This window comes from Phaethon lepturus, unplaced genomic scaffold (assembly GCF_000687285.1).
Source record: "Phaethon lepturus isolate BGI_N335 unplaced genomic scaffold, ASM68728v1 scaffold695, whole genome shotgun sequence".
In the NCBI taxonomy this organism is placed as follows: domain Eukaryota; kingdom Metazoa; phylum Chordata; class Aves; order Phaethontiformes; family Phaethontidae; genus Phaethon; species Phaethon lepturus.
Window position 1 is genome coordinate 91,915 of NW_010542432.1, and position 12,919 is coordinate 104,833.

The window sequence follows — 12,919 nt, forward strand, 5'->3', positions numbered from 1 at the left end:
GCCCTAAACACAGCTACAGGGCCCCACAGTCTGGCTGCTGTGGAAAAAAAAAAATTATTTGATCTTGAGAATAACCCCCTTCCCATGCACTACTTGTTTCACAACTATTTGACTGAGTGTTGCAAGTCCCTGTTGATGTCTACAGTCCACAAAAGTTCTTCTATTGTGGCCATCATTACGGTGTAAACATCTTCCTGCGTTGTGACATCACTAGTACCAGTCCCTCAGCCATTCATTTCTTCTCTCATTCCTTCCCAAGAGTAGGAAATGTAGAACTGGTAGAGAGGTACAGTACATAGAGATGAGAGTTTTGGTCTGAAATGAGCTAGAAGACAGAAGGTTAAAGCCATAGTCCTTTTGCTCTGATTTTGGGAAATGTAAAGGCGCGGGGCGGGGGGAGAAAAGGAAAGGGAGATGAAGGTCAGATTCTGGGCTGGGAAGAGAAGTGGGGATGAGTGAGCAACAGAGTTGTAGCCCTAGTTACAAGAGAAAATACAAACTGGAGGTCTAATATAAAGTCTCCAAAATACCACTTCCAGTTTCAACAGACACCCTGAGTAATCAAGAATCATTCCAATTAATTTAATAAATAAATAAATAAAATATCAGGTTGATCTGACTTCTCAGGTTGGTACTCTACCATGTCCTTTGGAAAGATGGCTAGAACTTACATATTAATTTTCTTCTTTTGTTCATTTAGAGTGGATTTTTATTTACAAGTTCTTGTCAGTATTTAAATAACTGTTCTGTGTTTATTGTTTTTACCATTATTCCTATTTCATCGCAAATATCGTAAAATTCATCTTGTTCATATACTCCTCCTCCCCAAACCCGGAGTGCATTCATGTTAGCATCTGCTGCAGACTTCAAGAGTAGCCATAATCTGTCAAATACAAAAAGAAGATTTATACAAGTTTTGTGAAACTGTATCACTTAGGAGTTTCTAAGGTTATATACACAAAAATCCCCACACCAAAACCCAAAACAAAAACCCAAACATTCATCATTAGCAGGCAATCTAAGACTTCTAAGTCTGATAGAAGGTATCAAAATAGTCTGGTTTCTAAGTCTGCATGTCTGGACAGAGCTCTCAAAAAGCAATTTTTTGTGCAGAAAAAGTCACTTGGTCCTGTTAACACAAAATAGATGGAGTGACACATGCAAGTAAGTGTTTTTACACAAGTATTGGCAGGACCAGATTTAAAAATACTGTATTTTATTAATCAAGTTGTTCTTCTCTCCTTAAGTATTACTTGCTTTAAATATCAATCACTTGAATTCAGATCCTTTTAAACACGTTCAGAAATCAATATTCTCTTCTCAATGCACAGCGAGAAGGGAGGAGTAAGAGGCAGACTCTGCATCTCCTTTTAAGGGATTCAGGCTCCATTAGTTTTTTCTTAATCGTGCTGGCAGCCTCTAAATTGCATGTGGTTGCACACTGCAGCATGCCCCGTTGTCCCATTTCCCCAGCTACCCAGAGCAAAGCAAAGTCAAAGTACAGCATGGCTCCCATCCCACCTGCATCTCTAGGGTGCTGTGTCATTGAAATCCAAGAGCCTGGACCAGAGTGGGGAAAAGGGAGAGAGGCTACTGTGCACCTATGTCTCCCTGCACGAGATGGGTTATGACATGGCTGAAGTGCACTTCCTCCGAGTACCAAAGACCATGTCCTAAGCAATAGCATCAGCCCGAGGATCATCCCTAAAAATACCCAAAAGGACAGTAACCTGTAGACAGCAAACAACCACCTTCCCACCAGTTATTGCACTTACATGCCTTGAACATCACTCAAATCTATTAATGTTAATTAAGCCCTAATTCTGAGACCTCCAACCCACAATAATTAGTGTCCTACCTTGAAAGGAGTTTCACTTACTAATGCCACCCTTTGATAGAGGGTGGATAGAGAATGAGGAGGAGGAAAACATGATCCTTTCTTCTTAGAGAACATCAAATGTGGCTTACGTGTCATAGGTCACTCTGTCCTGGAAAGAATCTGCTGGAATCCAGTTTGAGCCCTTAATGAAAATGGGTCGGTCATTGATTCTGAAGTAGAAACTCAGACCTGGTGAGCCAGGAATAGGCTCCTGAACAAGTTCTACTGTCCGAAAATAGGCCTGTGAAGACATGAAACTTAGATTTAAAGCAGACAAAAATAAAACAAAATAAAGAAAGAAAACCATTACAAAAGGGATTCAGCTGAAGCCTAACAGCTTAGAATTCATCAAGGACTCAAAAGACATTGTCTCATCTCCAAATTCATGCTTGATTAAAAACATACTGTAGCAGGGCTAAAAATAATCCATCCTATAAACCTGTTCAATATCATGTTAAGAGAGAAAGCAAGCATGCACAAACAAGAATGCACATGCACATGTATGTATACGCAAGAGAAGGTGCATGTTTGCTTGCTGCAGAATGCAGTCAAAAGTCCAGATGAGGACCGGCAAGAGGAATACAGGGGTTGCATTAGATCAGACACACCATTTAATCTGCAATTTTCTCCTTACAGAAGGATATTGCAGCAGCACAGCTGTAAATCCTGTCCCTAAACACCTAGCTTCAGGTTCATCCAGTAAAAGCAAGATCTCCTCCTTTTGCTGCCCTGAAATGATACATTTTAATAGTTGTAGCAATTAAAGAGAAAAAGATGGGCATGCAAACACAAATGCCAGTTTGGAAGTGAAGAGCCCTCTGGCCATTGCAGCTGTGTTTGAACAGCATGATCAGCAATAAGGTTTCAGAAAGACCAGTTCAGCGAAATAACCACTAAACTCTCTGTAAGGTATTAAAGGTCAGTCCAGATAAAAGCATATCTCAAGCAGAAGCTAAACTTTTACAGCTGCTCTTTCAGCCTGTATCTGGTATTGCGTACTGCAGATGCTGAAACAAGAAAACATTCCTTCTTCCTGCTGCAGGTGGAAGAAAAGTTCTCAAAAAAAAAAAAAATCATTCTGAACATTTTCTGGGACTTTACTTCAGTCAAAGCAACAAATGCTGCTCTGAGGGGTATCCTGATTGCACTGACATAAACACAGTCAATTCCACAGTCATGACTACATGACTATTGTAGTTAGTTGACTACAATAATACTTTGCACTGCCCCCAAGTGGGGTCTTGCCCATCTGGCTTGGGGCAGATGCAGAGCACCTGCCATGTTAGGCTCCTGCACAGCTGCAAAGTGCTACAGAAAACATCTCTTTCAGGGAGGCTTTAGACTTCTTTTTCTCCTGCATCCTTGTTCCAGTTCAACTTAGCTAGGCCAGAAAAAAACCTCTCTCTCTTTCTGGTAACTGTCACTCATTGTCACAGGGAGAAAATTGGGAAATTAAGTAAAGCTAATAGCAAATTTCAGCCAAGTCACACCAAGCAACAAGTTTTGGTCAGGAGGGCAGGATCTTCATTTTTTCTAGACTATCCCCACGATAGCAACCACTCCTCCCTCAGATGACTATTTGCTATACCTTTTAAAAAGGTCAGCTTGTAGAGCACAGCCTGTTCTTTCTCTGCCACAAGCTACAGTTGAGACGAGTATCTGTCAGTAAATCAGACTAAATTTAACCTAATTAAGTGCGAGTGATATACCTAAGTTAAAATGTAGTTTTTTATTTCACACACCAGACAAGGCTGAAGTTCAAATTGGAAGTGACTAATCCCATTGTGGGACTGTGTTTTTTAAACTTTCAGCTTATCAAAAACCATATAGATACACAGAAAATTATTTTTAGTGGTAGCCAAGACAAAGAAAATCATGGCTTTTTTTGCTTCCTCTTTGATGCTTCTTAGTCAATTGGACAGTTATTAAACACCTGGACAAAGCCAATGCACATGACAAATTAGATGCAGGAGTGGAGGCTGCAGATCACTGACCTCAGACTAAACCCCTCTGTGTCATGGCAATGACCAAAACACAGAAATTAAATTAATTAAAAAAATGGGACTTGCCCCAAGTCCTGCAGTGTTTTTACAGTGTTGCCCCAGGGGCAACAGTGGGTCAGTGGCAAGTGGGGCTCAGCATCTGTATCACTGAAGAAACTCCCAGCTAGAGAAAAACTACAAAGTCAGACCACTGAGAGGACATTTCAGACTCTCTGTCCAATATCTCTGTGTACATACATGTGCTGAGCACAGTGTGCCCTGCCTTTTTTCTACTGTGATCCCACTGCACACTGGGTTGGTTGAATATAGACCAGCATGATGAACTTAGCTTTAGGACAAGAGTCTTACACCCATTCCTAGAATTTTGCAGATTTATTTTAACATGAGAAGTTGAATTAAAAAAATAACCAGTATGTCATACAACTTTCACAGTTACCCTAACTACTGAATGCTACAAAAGAAAAAATACGTTATGACTACTACACTAGGGAAAAAGTTCTGTCCTTCCTCCAGTGAATTCAATTACTTGGAGAAAGACAACTCAGTCTCCAGTGTAGCTCTCTTTTGTGGCACAAAATGGAATGGAATTTATAGTTGGAGCTCCCAAAGTATTTGGGAGGTCCTCTTAATGGCTGTCATCAGGCAGGTTGGGTTTGTCTCAGAGTGCATTTGTAATGGAGTATTTCTATTACTAACAGAAGTACTGTGATATTGCTGTATTCATGATCAGGTAGAACTCGTGCAACTGGCCAAATAGAAAACAATGAGAGGCTGAAACACCCAGCCAGGACCACCCATACCGCAGGAGCAAGAGGAAAAGCTCCTCAGCCCCATTTCACATTCCCAAGACCCCAGGGTTCAGTACCTTTGTGTTCCCGCTCCATTGCTCCCCAGAGGCCCACCCAGTACAACACCACCTCTTCCTGTTCCTACAGCAGCTTCCTTCTGCCTTGTGGGGTGAAAGAAGGGCAAGGAGAGACAACTAGCATCTGGCATGCTTGGTGGCATGCTTTTCTGGCTACGAAGACCTTGGCCACCTTGAAATCTGTCTGATAAACATTGCTGCCTATGGACTGAACATTTCTCCCAGTCTTGGAACACACAGAAGCAGCTCTCTAGCCACCACAGACCAATCAGCTGGTTCTGTGCATAATTAAGAAACAGATACCTGTCTTTCTAAGTCACATACAAAGGCTTTGTACCCAGTTAAGTGACCTGTGGATCACATTTGGCATTCCCAGATTTCCAGGAGGAAAAGTAATAAGGATGAAGATGCCTGGAGCTGAAATAAGATCACAAAACGCCCCAGTGACCTAACAAATTAGCACACAGCATGAAAGGTGTGTGAAGACTACAAAGCCAAAAGGAAAGTCTTCTGGAAGTCACACTAAAAGGCCAGGGCGATGCAGGGGGAAGTGTGTAGAAAGAAGGAGGGACAGACAGCTAAAGGTTAAGATCTTCCAAGCACTAAAATAGCCTCATGAAATAAAAAAAACTCTGATTGCAGTGTTGAAGAAGGGTAAATAGAATTGAAAAGCAAAAAAATGCCTCTTGAGGCAATGAAAGAGGTAATAAATTCCTTGATGTAGGCACAGCAAGAAGAAAAGCAACTTATCAATAGCAAACAGGACTGGATAGACACTCCCTCAAGTAAACCAATTTCATTCTGAGAGAATTTCTGACTCTGGCTTTGTTTCACATCATCCTGAGAAGCAAATTCTAAACCAAAGTATTCAAATAGAACAACAAAACAAAACCAAAACCAGCCTTGCCCTAGATGTTGGCTTCATTCTGTTTTGGTTTTCTGCTATTCTCAACAGGAGTGAGTAGGTACTTCCCTCAGCCAAAGAGGTTCCCAGCACAGCTATAGAGCTCCCACAAGTACATACTGGGAGGCTACCCAGAAATTTTCTCAAAGGATTAGTTAATGTTTTGGAGACTACTGTAACATGTCAGAAAACAGAGAGCAGTTCAAGCTAAGGGTAGCTGAATCTGCCATAAGACCAAACTGTCTTTTGCCACATATACAGTTCTCATCCTTTCGTTTTCACCTGTCCAAAGTTATGTAGATACTCATATGGAGACAAACCACTTGTGAAATGTCTCACATCTTATTTTTTCTTTTTAAAAAGGCGGGGGGGGGGGGGCGGGAAAGAAAAGGGGGGGGGGGGGGGGCAGGAAATATATTCCACCTGAATACAGTACTATGTGGACAACAGAAGCAATAACAGAGCAACAACTTTCAGGAACATTTATCCCTGCTTGTACCTCCTGAACTACTCAAAGTTCCTATTAAGCCATATAAACATTGCTATTCAGTCCTGCTGACATGACAGCAAGTTGTGCTAGAACATGAAAAAACTGCATATAGAGCCTTTTTCCACTCGTACAGCTCTGGGCAGGGGATGTGGGTGTGGGGGACAGTGTGTCAGTCAGAATCCAAGACAAAGCTTTACAGTATGAATCTGTACAGGCTTCATATGCTGATTAATTTATAATGCCTACTATGAGGTGCATTTGCTTTTTTCCCCCCTCTTTCCCCTTAAAGAGAAAAAAAAGAAGAGGCTCTGAATATCTTTTGTAGACCATGAAGTCCCTATGATCATAAGCCACAGGGCTCTCTGAAATATCCTGATGCAACTACCTAAGTGGACTAAATTCATTTTCCTATCATTGTGCAGTTTTCACACAGTAACAACAGAATTTTCCTTTTCACAGGCTTTACAGCTGTATTTCCTACAATCAGTTTTTCCAAGCATAATATGCTATGTTTATTTGGTACGGTTTTTTAATTGTTTCAAAATTAAATCACTGATAATAGCAAAGAATTACTCTTATGACTTCATAATCAAACTAAGGGCTAGCCCTATAAGGACTCTAGAAGCTACTGCTTTTCATAGGATATCTCACATGAACAAATGTTACAGCAAATAGCAGTTTTAGATGCCTGGTGACCAGATTAGTTTTTAGTGAAGTAACACACATCAGAACCACCTAATAAATGTATAAATTTACTTGGTTGCTTCCACATATTAGGGGCATAAGGACCCCAGCCTAATTTGTATGATTTTTTCCAATGGACAATTGAAAATTACCTCTTCTAGGCTTCTTAGTAAAAACAAGCAGATGATTATACAGCCAGTGTGCTGCAGGAACCCTTATGCAAACATCCCTGAATATTACTTTCATGGTCATATTTAAGATGTTACCTCTTCTTAAACCTGAAGCACATCTATCACGTTCTAATAAATGAATGTATGTTAACTTTTTAGGAATGTGTCTGTCCCACAAATCTTTTAAAAATTGAATTAATAAGAAAAATAAGTAATAATTTATTACTTATAAGTATAATAAGTAATAAACCTTCACATAATCTATAGAAATCTAAAAGGATTTTTCAGTGCATGATACAAAAACATCAGCATGATATATCAAGTTTAAAAGTGCTTTTTTCCCTAAGATAGAAAACATAAGTAGTAAACTTCTCTTTCTTTCTGAGGTTTCCAAATAACTGTAAGCCATCCTCCAGTCTGAATGCACATAAAGGCATGCATACAAGTTAAAGCTACCTGAAAACTAGTAAACATACATCATGACATCAAAAAACCTCTTGTTTCTCATCAGCATTTTCACATGCATATTACAATCCAGCAAAATATTTAAGAGCAGAGCAGATGTCCTAACAGTAGCAGTGCAATGCCAGCTGTAATCAAGCTGAAGGGCTCACCTTTGAAACTTTCTCAATCTGGTATCCTGTCTCCATGATGAAAGTTGTTGTCATGTTGTATCCAGTTTGCTTTCCATGTCCATTTGGCCACCAAGCCTCCACTGTAGAACTCTTGAATGTACAACAGAGATAGTCAGAACAATGTGTATAAAAAGAGGCATAACATGCACCTAGGAGCTCAGATATCTTTGAGTGAATTACCACAAGTCTAACGAGTTTATGTGCCTCAGCTGAGCCATGGTAACTGGGTTCTCTCCAGCTGCAGCTCTGAGGTAAAAATCATTTAAAGAGAGGAGTATGATTTCTTTCACTGAAGTCCAGGCTGTCACTTCATCTTATGTCCACAACAGGCCATGGGCACACGTACACATGCATGTGCACATCTAGCTACTACCCCTCAGCTGAGGTATATTAACAGAACATTCCTCCAAAACTCAAATATCTGTGTAAGCAGCAGAAATGATTCACTAGCCTCTGTATCATACCCTTCCTCCATTGACCCTTTTACCTATCACATATAACATTCAACACACAGAGGTGACACTTTTCAATTGTGACTTTGGTAATATGTGACCATACTGACTGCTTCACTTATGTCGAGCTTTTAAGTCAAATTATAAGTTTCATTCTTTCTTTTCAGTGTTTTCTGCTTTTTCTCTATGCTTCCTAATCATGTCACTGGTACTGCATGATTTTCACAAACATTAAAAAAAAAATACCTCTAGGATGATAGAATGATTTAATTTTCTCATTTTTCCAGTCACAGAATAATATTTATATCTTCATTCCAGGAGCCTACTTCTGCTGCTCAATCCTATTGCCAACATTTGCCAGTTGAGTGCGCAACAGAAAAATCGTGGAAAGAAAGCAATAATGCATGCAACCAAACAATGGAGGGATCAGCACTGAATAGAGTCACATAAGGAGTGCCTCAATCTTTTCAAATAAGCCAGAGGCCAGAGAGCAGCCCAACAATATGCTTTGCTGTAGCCATACTTGGACACAATCAGGAATGTATCTACCAACGTTTCAGCTTCCCTGATACAGAATTATCATAACTGTTTGTGCAGAAGTACTAATCTCTGTGTTGCACGGAATCAAATGGAAGCAAAAAATCAGCATGTGCCTCAACAAGGGAGCGCTCGCAGCTGCCTGGCACGGTGGGAGTGTCTCATTGGCCACTAATGATGTCATCCCCATGCTCACCATTAGCTGGTAAGCAAAACACTGTCACGTTAGCAACACAGCACTTTGTGTGGCAATTGCAGGAAGACTGCTACACATCTTGGGTGATACGCACCACTCAAACACCTACGGACTTTGCAACATAATCTGCAATAAGCTCTCAACTAGAAATAAATTTCTGGTGAGGTCTCGCTATTTAGCATGCACCACACAAGTCTGTCGTATGGAGTAAGGGCTCCATTAAACTCACCGATACATGAGAACACATTGCAGGGCTTCTTGTAAAATCAGCTGATGTGAATTCATGCAGCAAAGCCTTTTTGTCCAAAGAATAATAAAACACTGTTGCCTCTGCTCTGAAGGAAGTGCTTCCTCACAAACTTGCAGTAATACTCCACTAATAGATTTCTTCTGAGATTGAGGGTGGGGCAATTAAATAAACCAAAATCATTTTTGAAGTTTCATGCTGCAGTGTCTGCTTAATGTAATCCCTGAAAAGACTAAGCAGAAACTAATGATTGTTTTAAATGAAACTGGGTATTTGTAATTGCTCATGCAACTTGCACCTCAGATGACAACAGTAACAAAAATCATGTTTGTATGCTCTTGTGTCAAAATAAAACAGAGCATGTAAGTATGCAAGCCACTGAGTATGCATACTAGAACATAAATAACCTGCTTGCCTTTAACACATACTTTTTCTCCACTCAACTAACAAAAAAACTTGAGAATACACAGATAATGCATTCAAACTGGGGAAATAAATGCAGAGTTACACAGCAATAGAGAAAATTAGTAGAGCCAGTAAAATACACAAAGGTTTGAGTGCAGACCCTCAAATGTTATTAATGGCCAGAATTGTCAGAAGCCCCAAATCCCTGTTCACAGCACATCGCTCACCCAGAAATCTAAGTCTGCCCTGTGGCAGTGAAGCAGATGGCAGCTCCCGCTACGCTGTTGGCTCCAGTGGAGAACACCATCAGCTTCCGCTGCGCCTGCCAGGGCTCCCACCCTGCCCACTGGCCTGGGCCTGCCACTGTCAGGTTCAGTTCTGCACAGTCAGCTCTACTAGCGCTCTGCTCTCTGAGCAAGAAGGCAAGACAAAGTTCATGCTGCTTTTTGCCACACTGGGCTCACAGCCTAATTCAAGACACCTCCCTATTTGTCAACTAGAACAGACACACTGATTTTCTTCATCTCTTAAGCCTATATAACTTTTCTTAATTACACCCGTGTGATGATAAAACTCAACAGCTTCTAAAGAAAACAAACACAAATAAAAGATATTTTATAGAACTTAAATAATGATCATGAATCAAGCCTGGCACCAGATAGTTTCCCAACAGCCTCTGAAGGTAAGCAGACCAATTTTTTCCTCTTTCATCACTGGGTTGTATACTAAAGCCATCATTTTTCAGTTGAGTTCCCTCCACATTAAAGCATCCTTTACCTCTCTAAAATTCCGCCTGAGTTTTGTCTACACAAGAGACTACAAGCAACATAAGGAAGTCCAACTCCACAAAATTTCAGCCAACCTTACTGCCAGACGAGTTCTTTATAGGGCTCTTTTGCTTTTACGTACCTGAAAGAGTATCTACTGAGAGGTTTGAGGAGGTTTCCTCTCATTCACCCAGGAAAACAGAACCATGCATGTTGTAGTATATTCTAGTCCCAATCAGTCCAGTAAACAATAGCATGGGAGATGAGATACCTACTGCCAGTTAAGTGACGTGACACAGGGTGTCCAAAGGTTATCTACCCAAACAGCTCATTTAATAGTGGCTGGTGATGATGTGATCTTTTTGTTTTGCAGTAAGGGAAAGGCTTCATCATCTTTTTGACACTGAGCTACGGTAGCCCCACAGACATAAAATTTTAAGTGAGGAGAAGAACTGTTCTTCTATTCTGTAAGGGGTACAGAACTGTTGTTAAAATTAGGGACGCAGTAAGGAAGGGAAGAAAGGGGGAGAAAGGCCTATAGCTGGCATGGAGGCAGAAAGACACATTGGAAACCAGGGGAAACATTCTGCAGTTGGCTAGGGTTCCACACACACCTCCTTACCTTGTTGATGTTTACAAGCAGCACAATGCTGCCTTCTCCAGGTTGAAGCTTCACACTGAATGTTTGCTCTGTTTGCAGTTTGGGAATGTTCACAGTCACAAGACCTGCAATTGGCTTGGAGCCGATTACATCAAAAATGGACTCAATTTCAAGACTCCACTGCTGAGAGCTCTTTACTAAGTGAAGCGGGGGGTAAAAAAATGGGAATTTAGGAACTGTGTTTATATATCTAGTAGTTAACATGATCTCTCATCAAAGAAACAATTCAAACACCTCAGATTAAATTCAACAACTTTCAGTCTGTGCTTGAACCAAACCTACAAGGTTAATCTTCTTGTTTAGTGCATTTGGTATCTGTGTTTACATTTGCTGACTCAGAAGAGAACTACGCAATATGATTTATGTTTTATAATGCTCTCTTTTTTCCATCTGAAAGCCATCCAGAGGTTTTTCAGAGTTCTGTACAGAAGTCAGAGACCATGACACCAGTTACTTCACTAGGAAGGATTTTTTTTTCCCCACCAACTCCCATAGACATTATATTTGCTTTTAGTCAGCACTCATATGAACATGGTACTCTTTGGGAAAGATCGTAATCACAAGGCAGTACAATCACTTTTGTCGATGAAACAAAAACAGTATTAACAGAAAACGGGCTGAATTCATCCCAGAGTCACTGGACAAAATGAATGGAGTTATGCTGGGGATGAATTGGGCCCATTGTGTCTAGACTTGACGGGCTGTATCTTTATGTCCCTTCTGCCACCAAAGTGCAGTGGAGGAAACAAGTTAATGACTTCCCTGAAATGTCTCTACAGTTATCTCAGACAGTCCTCTCTTTTACAGAACTTACTAAATAAGGCAAACCAGGGTCGAGGCTACTCAAGATTAGTATGTAAACTTCCCATTAACTTCAGCAATTAAATTACCTATCTACAAACATAGCCTCGCTAATCCTATACTTTAAATATTATAGACGAACATCTAAGCAAAAGCAAATAAAACAGAAAACAAGGAAAACTAGAACTAAGACACGTTTTGTATACACAAACTACTAATCACTTACTTTCTCTTTTCATGTATACGTTCTACTTTTCCGTTCTCCAGGAGAGAAAGAGACGTCTCTCCAAAAGCAAAGAATTACATTCAGCCCTGGTGTGATTTTCAGTGTCTTTTGTAGAATGAAGAGCAACAAATGTGTTTCCATGTTTATATTACACCCAGCTTACCCAGGGAAGACCAATTTTCAGAAATGTTGAAGGGCTTAAAAAAACAGCTCCCCACCCCAGCTCAGACATTACAGTGTGTTTTCCCTCTCCTCCAAGGGCATGTAGCAACTCCAGCCCACTCTTCATGAACTGTGGGGTCTAGGCACAGAAATCAAGAACAATGAATCTTTTACAGACTCAGTGGTCAAAAGCCTATGACACCAAATCTGATGAGCAATATAACTGCATAAGCAGCTTGAGTTCAAGTTGTTAGTTTACTCTTTATATTTCAAATGTTACTATGTTTGAAGCTCTGACTCTGGTTCCAATACACTCTCTACTGAATGAAAGAGGTTTGCTCTCTCCACTTACCCAGAGAGCAAGGCTTTACCTACCAGAAGGTGGAGTTGTGGGAATGTGGGAGGGACCAGAAAAGATTTTTACTGTAACTAATTTTTAGAGAGCACACAGAGTCTGTGCTGGGGCTTTCCATGGAAATTCCAGTCACGTTAATTCTAGCTAAGACCTGCAGCTATTTCGGGAACCTTTAAAAGCAGCCAGGGAGTGACGTCTTCCTCTTTTATTCATATACAACAACTCTATTCCCAAGGGCTGAAATTCAACCCAGTGCAGAGGGCTCACGTGCTAGCCTTTACTCCATTGAAGATTGGGCTCAACAGGCAGTGAAAGAAAGCACGCGGGTGGTCTACGATGGGGCATATTACTGTTTACAGAAAGCTTCAACAGAAAATTAACTACTTTCACTCAGCTGCAATGATCTTCTGGATAAAGGAGACGAAAATCAAAGATCACGTCAAGGGAGGAAACCGGTTCGGTAAGTTAGGTAGCAGGAAT

General features: G+C 40.6%; 1 protein-coding gene across 1 annotated transcript in view; it reads right to left on the reverse strand.

Annotated features, from left to right (window-relative positions):
• MANBA (mannosidase, beta A, lysosomal) overlaps nt 1-12,919 on the reverse strand; it is a 40,834-nt gene that overhangs the window by 21,594 nt on the left and 6,321 nt on the right. Inside the window, exons 5-8 of the mRNA XM_010288000.1 lie at nt 10,857-11,032; nt 7,610-7,720; nt 1,969-2,120; nt 766-883 (exon numbers count right to left, since the gene is read on the reverse strand). Coding sequence (XP_010286302.1) covers nt 766-883; nt 1,969-2,120; nt 7,610-7,720; nt 10,857-11,032 — 557 coding nt within the window. The remainder of the gene's footprint in view (nt 1-765; nt 884-1,968; nt 2,121-7,609; nt 7,721-10,856; nt 11,033-12,919) is intronic.